The 17,801-nt window shown below is 41.2% G+C and overlaps 1 protein-coding gene across 5 annotated transcripts in view; it reads left to right on the top strand.

The window, feature by feature from the left end:
* SGMS2 (sphingomyelin synthase 2) overlaps positions 1-17,801 on the top strand; it is a 91,566-nt gene that overhangs the window by 62,744 nt on the left and 11,021 nt on the right. For all 5 annotated transcript variants that reach the window (XM_065907379.1, XM_065907375.1, XM_065907378.1 and 2 more), the window contains 3 exons: positions 3,624-4,323; positions 7,824-7,941; positions 16,920-17,073. In XM_065907379.1, coding sequence (XP_065763451.1) covers positions 3,869-4,323; positions 7,824-7,941; positions 16,920-17,073 — 727 coding nt within the window. In that variant the 5' untranslated portion in view covers positions 3,624-3,868. The remainder of the gene's footprint in view (positions 1-3,623; positions 4,324-7,823; positions 7,942-16,919; positions 17,074-17,801) is intronic.

The following is a 17,801-nucleotide window of genomic DNA, read 5'->3' as shown; positions in this document are numbered from 1 at the left end:
CACTAAGGAAGCTCAATAATTCTGGAATGGGTAGCCTATCCCTTCTCCAGAGGATCTTCCCAACCTAGGAATCCAACGGGGGTCTCCTGCACTATAGGCAGATTCTTTACCATCTGAACTACCAGGGAAGCCCTCTACACTTATCCAGATCTAAATCAGAACTTAATTTGATACTGCATCCTTCTTATATAGTATTTTCATACTTGTCTCACAGTTTTCTAGTTACTGTATCCAAATATAGTACATTAAGTGTATTATGATGGCTGTAATTTATTTAATTCCCTATTGTTGGATATTAGAGTGCTTCCAATTTCTGTTTATAAATGTATTGAAAGCATACTTGTAGAAATATTTTATGTACATCCTTATTTCCTTGGAATAAATTTCCAAAATAGAATAACTGGGTGCCATTGCCCCAATATAAGTTGTGTAATGTGCTATCTACTGGTACAAAGCCTCTGCTGCGCCCATTTTTACTCCTTGATGAACCATAGGATCATTTTGTCAAATTATAGGAAAAATACTATTGGGATTATTAAGAGAAAGTGATTAATGTATATTAATATGGTAACATCAAACCCTTTATGGTGTAACAGAAGTAAAATAAAACATATAAGCAAAATTATGTATTTTCTTGTAATTTGACAGAAAGATCCTAAAGTTCCCTTAGGGATGAAAAGTATAGGATTTTTTTTCCCACTAGATATTAGAACACATATTACACAGCTAAAATTGTGATATTGGCATTGAAAGAGCATAGCTGTATATATATATATATACTTTTGTTCCTACTGTTGAGTGCTTTCTCTCCCCCAAATAAAGTGGATACTGAATTTTATCAATGCCTTTTAAACATCACCCAAGGTGATCATATCTTTTTGGTTTACATTTCTTTGTATTTAGTAAAATACAAATTACAGTCATTTCCTAATTTGCAAGCTTGTATTTCTGTAGTAAATCATTCTTTGTTCTTAAAGAGAAAAAGAAAAAAAAAAAGCCCTAGCAAAGCAGTGTTACTGTACTAACAGTTTCTGAATTTTGCACTTGCCTTCAAAAGCAAGATTAGTCTATAGGGATCTTAAACTTTTAAAATATTATCTAGACTAACTTCCAGTATTTTGCAATGTAAGAAGACTTGGGAAGCTTTTCATCTGCTTGTGCTCTGGTAGAGTATACCCTAAACAAATGACCTAATGGGGTTGCCAGCCTCAAAAGGAACTGCTGTGGCTTTTGCCACTTTCCAGATACTTGCTTGTAGGAAAGTCTCACTGCGGGAATGAGTATGTTGTAATGATCATTGTGATGATGAATGTTGCGTCCCAAGATTGGTTGACACATGATGATGTGCTTTATATGTTTAATCTTCTTAATGAAACCCCAAGGAAAACATCAATCCTGCCACTAATGACAATAAATGGGCTTTGTGCTCACAGAGTGCTCTTCCTCCCAGGAGCACAAAGCTCTTTATGATTAATTATTTCAGTCACTCTCACACTTGTCCCAGTAGGTAGATAGCTGAATGCTTCCTCTTTAAAATAAAAAAAAAAGGCAACTATTTTCTTCTGTTCTACATTCTATGTTCCAGAATTAGGTAGCTACCTTTTAAAGACCATCTGTATGTCTACTAGAGTGGACCTGGGTTTCAAAATTACAAGCTGCTTTCACCCACAAACACCAAACTCAGAGCAGTTGTGGAGTAGTGAAGTTGGATGGAATTTGGATGATAGTTTGGCAAGATGCTATGAGCGGTGCAGCCTGAAGTTGGCAAAAAGAAACAAGTGATGGCTGACTTAGTGCTTCGGTACCTCCATTAGAAGTAGTTGTCCATGGTGTTGATGGTTTGTTTTGGAAAATACTTACTGAGTCACCTCTTCGTTAGACCTACTCTTCCCACAATACTGAGCCAGGGCGCTGCAGAGTCTCTGTCAGACCTATTTTACAGAGGTCCTTTCTCACTCTGCTCTCATGCCTGAGTATCTGGAGGCTTTTTCCAGGGCCAGGAGAAAGGTGAGGGGCCCGAAATTTTATCTAATAGCTCTTAGCGAATCTCCACCTCTTAGTGATCCTCCTAGCCCTGCTAGGCTAACTTTCCTCTTGCTTTCACTTCCTCGGAAATGGACAGTGCCTTTCTGTGGACACATCTTTGGGGACACAACTAGAGCTACATTCTGAGCTAGCCATCCACCACATTCTTCTTCTTCTTCCAATATGTCAGTCCGTCTTCAAAGTTTCATCACTTTGGTTCTGCCTCTTCAGTTAGACTTTGAGCTCTTTGGGTAGCATTCTGGTTGGCGTGTATGTTTTTGTTTTTTTTTTTTTAACTTCTTTTTATTTGCCCCTACACATCCCTCAGTGTCGGGACATTTAAGTGCACAATAAACATTTCTGGTTGATCTTTTTACCATTCACAACTGTCAACAAATATTGCCTGTCCATACTGTCTATGCCATTTTAACTTTCTTTCCTTGTCCTTTTGTTAAATAAAGGCTTGGCTGTCATCACGATGAGTTCTTCCTCCTCCCAATTTCCACCCCCTGAGGTTACTCTGAAAGGGAGGTCTTTAAAATGCGAAGGATTGTGCTTAAGCTGTGCAGTGTCCTCTGTGTGGGGACTAATTACGAGGTTTGGAAACCTCTTCAGGTGGCTGGGATCTACAGCAGGACGAAAATACTGCTGTCCTAAATTGAGAACAGCTGGGGCTGTATTGCTGGCCCATATAAAAGAGTTGGGACTCTGTGCTGGGGAGAGAAGTCTCTGCTCTTTGGAGCCTGTGGCGCTTCAAGCAGAGAGCACCTTTCGTCCCTGGTGTCTTGGTGGGTAAGTTCTCTGAGCTGGTCCTCTGGCTGCCTGCTTCTATTGTTGGATAGAAATTGTGGCGGCTGCGTGGAAATGTTCTCGGTTACTAATTCACCATGTTGGTTGTAGTAAATTATTTTCTTCTTCCAGAAACCAGTAGAATTCGCTCCCTAAATAAGAGATAGCTAGTAAGGCTTTGGTATCTTTTCACTGTGTTATTTTGTAGGCTGTCAGCGTTCCTTCTGTATGGTGTGAATCTCTGACTGTAAAAGGATAAACAGAGTTAGTACCGCTTAAAATATCTTGAATATGTTCTGAAAAGTAGTCACTTAAAGATTCTAGCTTTTTACTATGAAAATAGAAAGTTGACAGATTCAGAGAGTAACAAGTATTCCATACATGTAAGCAACTCATCACAGTTTTTTATTCTTTAAGATTCATAGAGAAGATGCAGTCTTAGGAAGGAATGATATGATCTCTGGGGAGGTTCTGGCTTATTATGACTTCATGGTTAGCAACAAGTGATAGTGTCTGCTGAAGTGTTTGCAATGCTGAGTGCTGACTTTTATTTAAAGAAATTTAAAAGGAATTGTTTATTAGAATGTTCCTATTTATACTGAAATCAGCTCAGAAAGAGAAGAATTCCGAGATGAAACAGTTCAGCGTTTTATAAATAAACTCCATCTCAGCAGCTTTTAACTATGTTCTGACGATATAAAGCAAATGGCTTTGGTATTTATTTCCTTATTTTGATAATGTTTTTGTTTTGGATGGTTGACAAGTGGACAAGCACGGTTTCTGAACAGAGTTCTGTTTTGTTTTTCCAGGTGGGATAGTAACATCTTTGGGGGAAAGAAAATTGGCTTCCTTTCCTGAAAGCGGTAAACGTATAGCAGATGGCGGCCCAGGAGGAACCCTAGAGGGATGGAGACCGTCTATGTTTTATACTAGGAAACAAGATAAGTCTGAAGAGTCCATGTTGATCTTGGAAATAGAAGGATTAAAAAAAGTCGAGTTTCCACAAAGATCAAGAACTTTACCATCTCCTTTTTGACCTGAAGACCAGGGGACAATGGATATCATAGAGACAGCAAAACTCGAGGAACACATGGAAAACCAAACCAATGATCCTGCAAACACTTACACAAGACCTGCTGAGCCTGTTGAAGAAGAGAACAAAAATGGCAACAGTAAAGCTAAGAGCTTATCCAATGGGTTGCGGAAGGGCACCAAAAAGTACCCAGACTATATCCAAATTGCTATGCCCACAGAATCGAGGAACAAATTTCCCCTCGAGTGGTGGAAAACGGGCATCGCTTTTGTGTACGCGCTTTTCAACCTCGTCCTGACAACCGTCATGATCACGGTTGTGCACGAGAGGGTCCCTCCCAAGGAACTCAGCCCTCCACTCCCAGACAAATTTTTTGATTACATAGATCGGGTGAAATGGGCATTTTCTGTATCAGAAATAAATGGGATTATATTAGTTGGATTATGGATCACCCAGTGGCTGTTTTTGAGATACAAGTAAGTAAGGTCTAACATGTTTTGGGGGGTTTGCCATGAGTTTATATTTAAGTGAGTAGATGTGTGATCAAAATGATCTGTCTTGGTTTTATCTGATAAATTCAGTCTTATCCAGGCACTTGATAAAAAGAAGAGAAAGAAAGATCTACAACCTTGAGTAAATCCAGTCATTATTCTATCAGCATTTATTGAGCAACTGTATGAAAGTGGCAGGTGTGTGTGAAGGTGCAGAAGTGCTGTGGTGAATGACTCAAAGCTTGTAAATTTAAGGTGCAGTTCTGATTTCAAGCAACTTGGCACTATGGTATTTGCATGATACATTAAGAGGCTTGGAAAGGAATACGTTCACTTCATCATGCTTGTGTTATTCCAGGCTCTTGACAGGTGGGGAAAGTAGTCGGCTGTTACTCAGAATGTGATGACTATATTGGTCTACAGTCAATCACAGCAGGCTTTGAGGTTTGCCTCTCTCCAAGAGTTCTCAGATTTTACATTTCTTTTCCATTTGCCTATTAGCAATTCAACCACAAGAGTTTGCTTAATAAGCTGCATTTAGACCTGGGTCCATGCAGTTTGGGTTTTACATACCTGTAGTGAACATGCCTTCTAGTTTCCTCACGCCATCACAAAGGAGCATCTAGTTCACTGGCTTCAGTCTTCCCTTTTTAGAATAACAGAAATCAGGAAGTGTAGTAAGCCAGGTACTTTTGCTTTGAAGAAACTTAAAAATAGGACAAAGCTCTGAAGTGGTTATTTCTGTTTCCCTGTGAATTCAGATTGCTAGCCCATTAAAAAAAGGGAGGGGGGCTCAGTTCCTCTTTTCTTCTCAGCCAGCATTCAGAATTTTTTTTCTCTGCTAAGATTCTAGTAATTAAGTAACAATATAAATTTGATCAAAACATTGCCCACAAATAGGGCTTTTGAAAGTATAATATATGCTAATGTATTCAATACACTTTGGAGTCAAATAGGATTTCAGTGTTAATGCCACAAGATCATTTTTTGAAGAGGAAATTTTTGCTGTATTATTTTCTCAATTGGTTGTTGCTTTGAGATTTGAAGAGTTCAATCTGTCTTTGCTGAAGAGTTCCATATCAAGTTTGCAATTTTGAAAACTTGTTCCACAAACTGAAGTCATTCCTGAGCATTTTCTTGTGAATAAAATCTCTCTTTCATTATGTATAAGTGAATCACATAGCTGTCATTTGTCTTAGAACTTTTTACAGAAGGTGTTAGTTATGACATGCTTCATGCTGAAAGCTAAAAAACTTTTAGCATTTTCCTTTTCAGTGTCTGGAATTGACACAATATAGAGAGACTGATCAGGCCAAAGGTATTTGCTCTCTTTTATTTTAGAGCAAAGTGTTATTCGTATATGTCCGTGAAAATAGAAATTTTCCAGGGTTTGGTAAGCAGCTGGCTTCCAGCCTGAAGTACTGTCTTGGTGTGTTTGAATGTTCACCCAGAGGATTGTTTGCCTCTCCATGGCCATCTTCAGTTTTACCACATCAAAACTTATAGTCACACAAGCCAGCCATGCATTTTAATAGCATCCACTGTTTTGGTCACAGTCCACCAGCAAAAACTTGTTGGGGGAAATCGCACTGCTTTTCCTTTTTCAGGTAGATTTGGGTCTCACATTTTAGTAACCGGTGGAGTAATTTTTATAACTTGTTTTGCACATTCCAGCTGAATAAAAATTCTCTTTGTACTCTCTCTCACTTAAGAGCACCTTCAAAGCGATGGGGGAAAAAATAATTGGCAGTGGTTCTCAAACTCAGAGTGCATGTTTCACCTCTTAAGTTAATTTTCTGTTCTGAGTACTGCTGAACTGTGAATACTGGAGTGAATATAATCAACTCATCATAATTCCTGCTTATTACCTCACCTTGTCTAACAGAGAGGAGCACAGTTCAGCGCTCCTTTTGAGCCTGGGGTTGAATCAGAGGGAGAATTGCTTTTCACTTAACCAGATGGAGACAGTCAGCAATGTTTAGCACCTGTTCCTTTTCAGTATTGGAAAAGGCAATGCTAGAATAGTAAGCCTTTGAAAGCAATGCCTTGCAATAAATAAATGCTTTCATCAACTAGTCAAGGTGGTTTTTCTCTCTATATTTTGACCCCAGAAACCCTGAAATCTTCTTAAAATAGCTCTTGGAGACAGACAGCTAAAATTATATTTGTACATAATTCTTTAAATTAGAAGTCCCAACAGTTACCTGAATTAGGCCTTGATCCACAGCAGACTGCAGTCTCAGAGAAAACTTAAAATATGCCACATGCCTGGAACTGTCTGTTTTTCCAGAGATCTTTGATCAGTACTGGTTTGGGAAGTTTGAGAGCTCTGAAAATGGGGGACCTGGAGTAATATATTTTATGTAATAGGAAAGTTACAACTAGTAATTCCAAGGGCTTTGTGGGTCTCACCCATGTCTTAATCCCCAGAGCCCAGAGTTAGTTTATAGACCCATCTCTGACTGCATAGCAGGGCCATCTTCAGAACTCTTTTTTAATTTTTTTAAAAAGTATTTATTTGGCTGTCCTGGGTCTTAGTTGTGGCATGCAGGATCTTTAGTTGCAGCATGTGGGATCTAGTTCAGGGATCGAACCCAGGCCCTCTGCCTTGGGAGCAAGCAGTCTTAGTCCCTGGACCACTGGGAAGGCCTATCTTCAGAGCTTCCCATGCCCATTTGGGAACCCATGAGGCAGTGGTGCAGACAGGCAAAGCCTTTCCCTTTGGAGACATTGTGCTCAGAGCCAGCTTCTAGGGACCACTGCCTTAGACTAAGGACTCAGAGGGCAAAGGACAGGACTAATGTTAGTCAAGACAGCTGTCTCCACCAAAACAGACAAAGTGATAAAGGACTTGTGGATTTTTAAAATTTTTTTGCCTCTTTTGATCAAGAATGCATAAAATAAGGGTGAAATTTACAGCTTCACTCTTAAATATCCTGAAATGCACGAGGACCCTTTGACCATCTTCAAAATATAATTCTCTGAAAATCTCTGTAGTCAGAGACAAAATAGTTCATGCCGAAGTTGTCAGAATATTTTTGGATGGTCCCCAAATAACCCTTGCTTATATAACTTAGGTTAAATGAGTTGTCCCATTTCCCTATGTGCCCAATTATGTAGTATCACCTTAGCTCATTACTAAATTCCTCTGTGACCCTGGCTCGCTTATACCTCTGCTATGTTCCCGAGAGAGGGCTTATTAATGCAGTGTGTTGACTGACAACGTAGAGAGGTATCATTGAATTCTCTGGCAAAGAGTGCTCTTTTAACGGGTGGTGGTTATTTAACCTTTAAACTACTTTAACTCACCAGAGACTCATCACACCTTTGGGGCCCAGCCCACCTAGATTGATCACAGTATGTGAATCTTTAGTTCAGAAAAACTGCAGATATTTTTTATACTGTTAAACATTATTTTATATTGCCTTTAGGATCAAAAAGCCCCAGTAAACCTATTTTTTTCCCCGTCCCTATTTTTCCCTTAGGTCAATAGTGGGGCGCAGATTCTTTTTTATCATTGGAACTTTATACCTATATCGCTGTATCACGATGTATGTTACTACCCTCCCGGTGCCTGGAATGCATTTCCAGTGTGCTCCAAAGGTAAGCCCCTCCGAATTACCCTTTAGAAGACGTTAAGCGGTGACTGAGCACCTACTCTCTGTTATTCATTCTCCTGCACACGTTCATATGTGTTAACTGAAATCTAGCACATTTTCTGCTTTGCTTTAGATTTTGGGGGGAGAAATGGAAATGTAGTCATAAAATGTATGTCTTTGTGCGTAAAACTTTTATTTTCTCCTACCCGGAACTTACTGCCGGCTTTTGGACTCTGCTTTTTTTTGCCTTCTCATTTTCTCATTCATCCGTTCATTTTGAAAGTATTAAGTTCCTATTGTATCCCAGGCACTGTATAATAGCAGTGACCAAAATGAAGTTCTCCTCCTCTGAGAATGTATATTCTTATGGAAGGATGGCAATGAATAAATAAAGTCATAACTTGTTATATGTTGGTAGGTCAAGTCAGTTGAAGAACAATAAAGCTGAGTAAGGGTGAAAGGGACTATGAGGGTAGGTATTATTTTATATAGGCTTCCCCCAGGGCTCAGTGGTATACATCTGCCTGCTAATGCAGGAGATACAGGTTCCATCCCTGGGTTGGGAAGATCCTGGGGAGAAGGAAATGGGCACTCACTCCAGCATTCTTGCCTGGGAAATCCCATGGACAGAGGAGCCTGGTGGGCTACAGTCCATAAGATCACAAAGAGTCAGACATGAATGAGCAACTAAAAGACAACAACACTATTTTATAGAGCGGTCAGGAAAACTTCTTCAATAAGAAAGCTTTTAGACAACCAGGATTAGGGAGTGAGCTATGTGGATGGGGTGAGAACTCCAGGACAAGGAAATAACAGCCATGGTGCATTCCAGAAAAGCAGAAAGACCTGTGTGGCTGAACAGAGTTGTGAAAAGTTGAGATGATGCAGCCACAGATTTCATGGGACTTTTAGCCCGTTGTAGGAACTTGAACCTTGGTGGTGACTGTGGAAGTGAGAAGTCATTCCATTTGGGATGTATTTTGAAGGTAGAGCAAACAGTATGTGCTAATAAGTTGGACATGGGTTTAAGAGAAATCAAGGGTGAACTCAAAGTTTTTATAACTAGAAAGATAGAGTGGCCTTTTGAACAACAGATTGTTGTTGTTCATTCACTAAGTCATATCTACCTCTTTGTGACCCCATGGACTGCAGCACACCAGGCTTCCCTGTCCTTCACCATCTTCCCAGAGTTTGCTCAAACTCATGTCCGTCGAGTCAGTGATGCCATCCAACCATCTCATCCTCCGTCACCCGCTTCTCCTCCTACCTTCAGTCTTTTCCAGCATCCGTGTCTTTTCCAACAAGTCAGCTCTTCACATCAAGTGGCCAAAGTATTGGAGCTTCAGCTTCAGCATCAGTCCCTCCAATGAATATTCAGAGTTGATTTCCTTTAGGATTGACTGGTTTGATCTGTTTACAGTCCAAAAGAATCTCAAGAGTCTTCTCCAACACCACAGTTCAAAAGCATCAATTCTTTCCCACTCAGCCTTCTTTATGACCCAACTCTCACATCTTTATCTGACTACTAGAAAAACCATAGTTTTGATTATACAGACCTGTGTCGGCAAACTGATGTCTCTGCTTTTTAATACACTGTCTAGATTTGTAACAACTTTCCTTCCAAGGAGCAAGTGTGTTTTAATTTCATTGCCATAGTCACTGTCTGCAGTGATTTTGGAGCCCAAGAAAGTAAAATCTGTCACTGCTTCCACTTTTTCTGCTTCTATTTGCCATGAAGTGGTGGGACCAGATGCCATGATCTTAGTTTTTTGAATGTTGAGTTTTAAGGCAGCTTTTTCATTCTCCTCTTTCACCTTCATCAAAAGGGTCTTTAATCCCACTTCACTTTCTTCCATTAGAGTGTTATTATCTACGTATCTGAGGTTGTTGGTATTTCTCCCAGCAGCCTTGATTCTAGCTTGTGATTCATCCAGTCTGGCATTTTACATAATGTGCTTTGCATATAAGTTAAGTAAGCAGGGTGACAACAATATACAGCCTGACGTACTCCTTTCCCAATTTTGAAGCTGTCCATTGTTTCATGTCCGGTTCTAACTGTTGCTTCTTGACCAGCATACGGGTTTCTCAGGAAACAGATAAGATAGGTAAGGTGGTCTGGTATTTCCATATCTTTAACAATTTTCCACAGTTTGTTTTGATCCACACAGTCAAAAGCTTTATTGTTGTCAATGAAGCAGAAGTAGATGTTTTTCTGGAATTCCCTTCCTTTCTCTGTGATCCAACAAAATGTTGGCAATTTGATCTCTGGTTCCTCTGCCTTTTCTTTCTAAACCCAGCTTGTATTTCTGGAAGTTCTTGGTTCACGTACTGCTGAAGCCTAGCATGGAGGATTTGGACCATTACATTGCTGGTGTGTGGAATGAGTGCAGTTGTGCGGTAGTTGGAACACCCTTTGCCATCGCCTTTCTTCGAGATTGGCCTGAAAACAGACCTTTCCCTGTCCTGTGCCCCTGCTTGGTTTTCCAGATTTGCTGACATATTGAGTGCAGCATTTTAACAGCATCATCTTTTAGTATCTTAAATAGCCCAGATGGAATTCCGTCATGTCCACTAGCTTTGTTGGTAGTAATGCTTCCTAAGGCCCACTTGACTTCACGCTCCAGGATGTTTGGCTCTACGTTAGTGAATCACACCATTGTGGTTATCTGGGTCATTAAGATGTTTTTTGTATAGTTCTTCTGTGTGTTCTTGCCACCTTTTCTTAATCTCTTCTGCTTCTGTTAGGTCTTTACCATTTCTGTCCTTTATTGTGCCTACCCTTGCATTAAATGTTCCTTTGTTATCTCCAGTTTTTGTGAAGAGATCTCTAGCTTTTGCCATTCTGTTGTTTTCCTCTATTTCCTTGCATTGTTCATTGAAGAAAGCCTTATCTCTCCCTGCTATTCTCTGGAACTTTGCATTCAGTTGGGTATGTCTTTCCCTTTCTCCCTTACCTTTTGCTTCTCTTCTTTCCTCAGCTATTTTTAAATTCTCCTCAGACAACCACTTTGTCTTATTACATTTCTTTTTCTCTGGGATAGTTTTGGTCACCACCTCCTATACAGTGTTACAAACTTCTGTCCATTGTTCTTCAGTCATTCTGTCTACCAGATCTAATTCCTTGAATCTATTTGTCACCTCCACTGTATAATAACAAGGGATTTGATTTAGGTCCTACCTGAATGGCCTAGTGGTTTTCCCTACTTTCTTCCATTTAAGTCTGAATTTTGCAATAAGGAACTGATGATCTGAGCCACAGTTAGCTCCAGGTCTTGTTTTTGCTGACTGTGTAGAGTTTCTCCATCTTTGGCTGCAAAGAATATAATCAGTCTGATATCTATATTTATCATCTGGTGATGTCCATGTGGAGAGTCGTCTCTTGTGTCGTTGGACAAAGGTGTTTGTTATGACTAGTGTGTTGTTCTCTTGGCAGAACTCTGTTAGCCTTTGCCCTGCTTCATTTCATACTCCAAGGCCAAACTTGCTTGTTACTCCAAGTATCTCTTTACTTTCTACTTTTGCATTCGAATCCCCTGTGATGAAAAGGACATGTATTTTTTTGGTGTTAGTTCTAGAAGGTCTTGTAGGTCTTCATAGAATCATTCAACTTTAGCTTCTTTGGCCTCAGTGGTTGGGGCATAGACTTGGATTACTGTTACATTGAATGATTAGTCTTGGAAATGATCGGAGATCATTCTGTTATTTTTGAGATTGTACCCAAGTATTGTAGCTCAGTTGGTAAAGAATCTGCCTGCAGTACAGGAGGCCCAGGTTCAATCCCTGGGTTGGGAAGATCCCCTGGAGAAGGAAATGGCAACCCACTCCAGTATCCTTGCCTGGAAAATCCCATGGACACAGGAGCCTGGTGGGCTGTAGTCCATGGGGTCGCAAACAGTCGGGCATGACTGAGTGACTAACACTTACCTACTTACTGCATTTTGGATTCTTCTGTTCACTAAGAGGGCAACTCCATTCTGCAGAGTTCTTGCCTACAGTAGTAGATATAATGGCCATCTGAGTTAATTCACCCATTTGCTGAGACAGAGTGTGAGAATGGATACTGAGACTGTTGTACGCAGGATTTATAGTTTCTCCAGGTAGAGTCATTTCTAAGAGAGCTGTTAATCATCTTAGACTGCAGTGTGCCCTGGTTTATAAAAAAGGAAACGTGCAAATCATGTGCTTTCTGGACAAGGGAGTAGAGCCTAACATTTTTTTACTGAACACTAAGCAGATGTCCAAGGTGGAGGGAAAAAAATAGAGTTGTTCTAAAGAAGTCAACAGTCTCCTTCACCAAATATAGGTGTGGTTTGAGAAGCTCTAATTTTCTAAAGCCATCAAGGCAGAAAGTGTGTATAATTAAAACAGTGTACATATTAAATTTAAACATTGGCTGATTTCTAGTGAAACTAATTTAAGGCATGGGAGAAGTTCAGAAGCATAATAAACACTTCTAAGGGGTTATTGTGGTAGGCTAAATGAGGAAATGGCCACAGGAGAGAAGGCAAGCCCATCCTAGTAAAAGGTTTGGTTTACAGGGATGAATTGCTATGATTACAGAAAGAAGTAAATTAGAGATTCTCTTCTATGGAAAACATACAATTTTCAGAAGCCACAAGAGCAAATGTACTGCTGAATAACTGAGGTGCAAAGACCTACAAGGAAACTCAAGGGACATCCTTGCTAATCAGCCCCAGTGTTCAGTTGTCGAGACCCAGAACCTCTTTCTGAAGCATCAGCAGGCTGTGGGTGCCTAGACTGTGGCTCAGTAAAGCAAACACACATCAGTTTGTTTGACTAGAGATGACGTGGTTTGACAGAACAGGAAACAGAATTGCATTTTAAATGTGGTCCAACCTCCGGCTTCCAGCGCTCCTTAGATTTGTGGTTACTGTTAGATAATATACCTGTCTCCTTTGTTGCTGACTCTGTAGAATGCCCTTAGTGACTGAGAGCAATGACAGAACTGTGTGTCCTGAAACCACTTGCTCTGGGAGAAAGTCTGACCGGTCACTGATGCCTGACGTCACTTGTTACTCGCTGGGTATGATCACAGAAGCCGCTGCAGTGAAGGGCCCTTGGTAGAATCCTTGACTTGAAGTTTTCTGGTTGCCCTCCTTCCTTCTCCATCTTGGGGTTTAAGTCCTTAGGTTGTGATTTGCTTCATCCCACCCACCCAGGCTTTGGTTTGCAGGCACAAAATCTGAGTTCTGACCATTGTGTTTAGATGAATGTTGGCCTTATCAGGACTCGCATCAGATGCTTTAGGTTTTCAAATCCCTTTTTCCACAGGAATGTTGGGCTGGCACAGCTCTTTCCTTTTCCCGAGAAAGCTGCCCTCTCATCCTTGCTGTAGAGGTCCAGAGAACCTCTTCTCTTCTAAATTGAAGGGAATGCATGGATGGGAACATTTCTGGTTTGGCAGCAGCCAAGTTGATCTCTTTTGTACCTGTTATTTTTGTGGGAGATGGTGTGTGGAGGTCACAGTTGGAGGAACCCTTGAGAACACTGAGTTTTGTCTGTTTTGGCTATTATGATCAATGCTTCTCTTTCTGTTTTTTTACATCTTCAACTCTATATCCAGGAATAGCATAGAATGGTATAAAAAATGAGGAAGTTAGAGAAACTAGAGTTTTAGGTGGTGTATGATGCAGGTCCCAACGAAAGAGAACAGATCTAGGGCTTCCCTGGTGACTCAGAAGGTAAATTATCTGCCTGCAATGCAGGAGACCTAGGTTCGATCCCTAGGTCAGGAAGATCTCCTGGAGGAGGGAGTGGCTTCCCACTCTAGTATTCTTGGCTGGAGAATCCCATGGACAGAGGAGCCTGGCAGGCTACAGTCCATGGGGTCGCAAAGAATCGAACATGACTGAAGCGACTGAGGATGCACACACGCAGGAAATAATCCATTAATCTCAACTCGGTTACCCACCCCTTCCCCAGTTTTCTTTCCACCTTCTTTTTGAATTTCCTTTCTTGAAATTCCATTTGGCATTTATGCTGAGCATGTTCTGACATCTAAGATAGCAGTGACAGGACTGAGAGATTAAGAACTGAGAAAGTACAGGAGGAGCGGAAGAGAGTCCTTCCTCTGTTCTGTGGAATGCTGTTGGAAATCTCCACACCTCGATGCTGCTGAGAGGGAGGGGGGAGAAGAGAAGGGGCAGCAGTGTATCTTAGCTCCTGGTTTGGTTATACTTTTGGATTAAGTGTTTTTGCGCTTAGAAAATCCAAGCATTGAGTTGGGGTGGGTGAGTGGATTTAAAAAAAAAATTATTGTGGTTTTGAAGTGAAGAATAATGTGTTCTTAAAACTGAGAACACAATGGTCGGGTGGAGTGTACATACCTTTTTATTTGATCTCAGTGTTGACAGTTTGTACCAACCGCACAACCAGAAATTCCTGAAGGTCTACCTCAGATCTGATAAAGCGCATGCTAGATTCTATCCTGCACATCAAGGGCTTTCACAGCATTTCATGTGGTTTGCAGGGAGTCCTGCAACTCTGTCAACAGTCCTTCTCTTCCCCGGGTTTGCATCCTTTGAAAAGCTAGAAAGTAGTGAAAGTGTTAGTAATTCCGTTGTGTCCGACTCTTTGTGACCCCATGGACTGTAGCCCACCAGGCTCCTCTGTCCCTGGGATTCTCCAGGCAAGAATACTGAAGTGGGTTACCATGCCCTTCACCAGCGGATCTTCCCAAACCAGGGATTGAACCTGTGTCTCTTATGTCTCCTGCATTGGCAGGCAGGTTCTTTATCACTAGCACCCCTTGGGAATCCCCTGTGGATCCTTTACTGCCTTCTAGATCTATCTTTTCAAGGCAGGGTCACCTGTTACGTAGCATGTTTGTTTTAAGGACTGTCAACTCAATGAAACCTGTATGTTCTCTCAGATTTTCCTCCAGGGCTTGGCCTGAGCCAGTTTTGGAAGGAGGTTAAGTTTCCTCGAAACCTCCAGTTTCTTACCTTGACCTCTGATCCTATTTCCCATCATCTTGTGCCGCAGAGCCCTACGCTTAACTATCACCCCAGCATAGTGTGTTTGCCTTTTTATAGGGGTCATCTGAATACCAGAAATCTTTCCAGATCCATAAGATGCTTTTCATTGGAAAATTTTTAGACAAAGATTCCTGCCCCAGTTCTATGGTACTGAACAGGATGGTTTTCCACCTGCTTTGGAGACTGGACTGTCTTCTCACCCATCTGTATACATCTTACCTTCTTTCACCACTGCACGTCTACTTGGACTAGACACTGCCTGTCTACACTGCCAAAGACTTGAGCCACCACCACGACTGGCCTGGCTGCGTTTCCGGGGCCAGTTGCCTAGAAGGATCGTCACTGAGCATGGAAGGCAGCATATCACATAGCTGTGCCCGCAGGCCCCAAGTGAATAGTCACTGATGGTCTTTCTATATTTTTCTTCTCCTGTCTACTCTTACTTCATTTTATTTCTGAGTCTCATTCTTTGACTTTCTAAACCTATTCACTTGGCATTAGGCTGATCTGAAGTCTTCCATCTGGTGGCCCAGCATTTCAGTATTCCAATTTCTCATGTATTCCCACTCAATCCACTATTCCTTCCCGTATACCTAAGGTTTGGGTTTTGTTGTTGGTTTTTAGTACAGTTTTAAAGGTTACACTCCATTTACAGTTATTATGAAATATTGGTTGTATTCCCTATGTTGTACAATACATCCTTGAGGCTTTTTTTTAATTGGAGGATAATTGCTTTACAATGTTGTATTGATTTCTGCCATACAACAATGGGAATCAGACAAAATTATATGTAAACGCCCTCCGTCTTGAGCCTCCCTCCCCTCTCTCGTCCCACCCCTCTAGATCATCACAGAGCACCCGCTGCTCTCCCCATGTTATATAGCAGCTTCCCACTACTTTCTCAATTCACCCTATCCTCTCCTAGCCCCGCTGTGTCCGTCAGTCCATCAGTAAAACCTGTAACCCTGGGCAATCCAGGGGCAAGAATTCATCACTTGTGCTCCCCTGAAAGATAGAACTCATGGGTCTCAACCTTTGGATTGATGATGGCTTGTGTCCACAAGCGCGTCTCCATTTCTTACACCCAGGAGTTGGTACCTCTCACTTTTCAACCCGTGTTGCTTCTCCCCACCTCTGTCTTCTCATTGGTAACCACTAGTTTGTTCTATATGTCTGTAAGTCTGCTGCTTTTTTTGTTATATTCACTAGTTTGTTGCATTTTGCAGTAGATTCTACATGTAAGAGATCTCTATCTGATGAAGTTTTAATGGGTTATAAACCTTTGACTATTGCATCAAACCCATTGTCTCCTGTGTCATCATCATGGCTTCTCGGGGCTTCTCCACCCTTGCCCAAGAGAGCCCTTCACTCACCCCCTGCCACGGCACACAGGTTATTGCTCTGAGGATGTTTTTCCTGATCAAGCCACTCTTTTAAAGCAACCAGTACATCCGTAATCCATCATTTTCAAACCTATTTAAATTATTTAACATATTGCAGCTCTTAACTGCAGATATTTGGATCAGACATTAATACAACTATATGCACCCTCTAGGCTGCCCACTTAACACAAGGTAGGAATACTCTATAGAGTATTAGTAATGTGGAGGGCAGCCGAATCAAATATTAACTATCCGAAACCCCGACTTCCCCTGCAAAGAGGAAAGAGAGGAGCTTTGGTCTTTTCAGTGCGTAACTGTGGTGAAGTCATTGGTTATTAATATTTTTAAAAGCTTTGCCCAAGGACACACCACCACCAAGACGTATTATTAGTAACATACTGAATAATGTAAAACGTGTCACTAAAACTGGCCAATGCAATGAATAAAACCCAGTTTGAGGAGCTTCCCCCTTGAATTCTTTTTGACTTAAGTTAAAAAGGAAAAAAATCACAACTGATGACCTTTGTAAATGTCACATAAATTAGGCTAAAACTTGATTTATCAACTTGTGAATTTTCTTCCTGATCTTCTTGTGTCTTCAGCTCAACGGAGACTCTCAGGCCAAAGTACAGCGGATTCTACGGCTGATTTCTGGCGGCGGATTGTCCATAACGGGGTCGCACATCTTGTGCGGGGACTTCCTCTTCAGCGGCCACACAGTTGTGCTGACACTTACTTATTTGTTCATCAAAGAATGTAAGTGACAACTCATTCCTGCCTTGTTTATTGTTGCAGCGAGTGGGATCCCTGGGCCCTGAGACTGATGAGCGCTTATTCTGTTGAAATTGAGAGCCATGGGAGGAGGTGTGTGTGTGTGTGTGTATTAAAAATCATTTCAACCAGTCATGAACACTGAAGGGTTAAATCTTAGCCCTGCCTTCTTGCTAACCTTGCATGCCTCCAAAATGTCTCCCTCCTTGGTTAGTACTTCTTAAGGCGCATGCGTGCTAAGTCACTTGAGTTGTGTCCGACTTTGCAACCCTATGGACTGTAGCTCGCCAGACTCCTCTGTCTCTGGGATTTTCCAGGCAAGAATGCTGGAGTGGCTTGCCATTTCCTACTCCAGGGGCTCTTCCTAACCTAGGGACCAAACCAGAGTCTCTTATAGTCTCTTGTTTTGGCAGGTGGATTCTTTACCACTAGTGCTACCAAGGTGTGAAAGGCTATTTTAGTGTTGGAATTAAGAGGAATTGTTAGTTTATTGCAAAAAGAATCAATGTGCTCCAGAGCCAAATGGGAAGGAATTTTGAGTGAAATTGCCATTTTACGGATTCATTTCATCATCCCCAATACTTTGGTTAATGTTTTCCTCTTTTTTATCTTTTCCTTGTCCCACTTTATTCTAATTTTGTCACTTCCAGTAGCTTTCTATGCTTTAATAGGCATCTTCATGAAACATTTTGCCAATTCTGACCATTTTCTTC

The sequence above is a fragment of the Muntiacus reevesi genome, chromosome 16, assembly GCF_963930625.1.
Source record: "Muntiacus reevesi chromosome 16, mMunRee1.1, whole genome shotgun sequence".
Classification (NCBI taxonomy): domain Eukaryota; kingdom Metazoa; phylum Chordata; class Mammalia; order Artiodactyla; family Cervidae; genus Muntiacus; species Muntiacus reevesi.
This window is presented reverse-complemented; position numbering and strand designations above follow the sequence as displayed.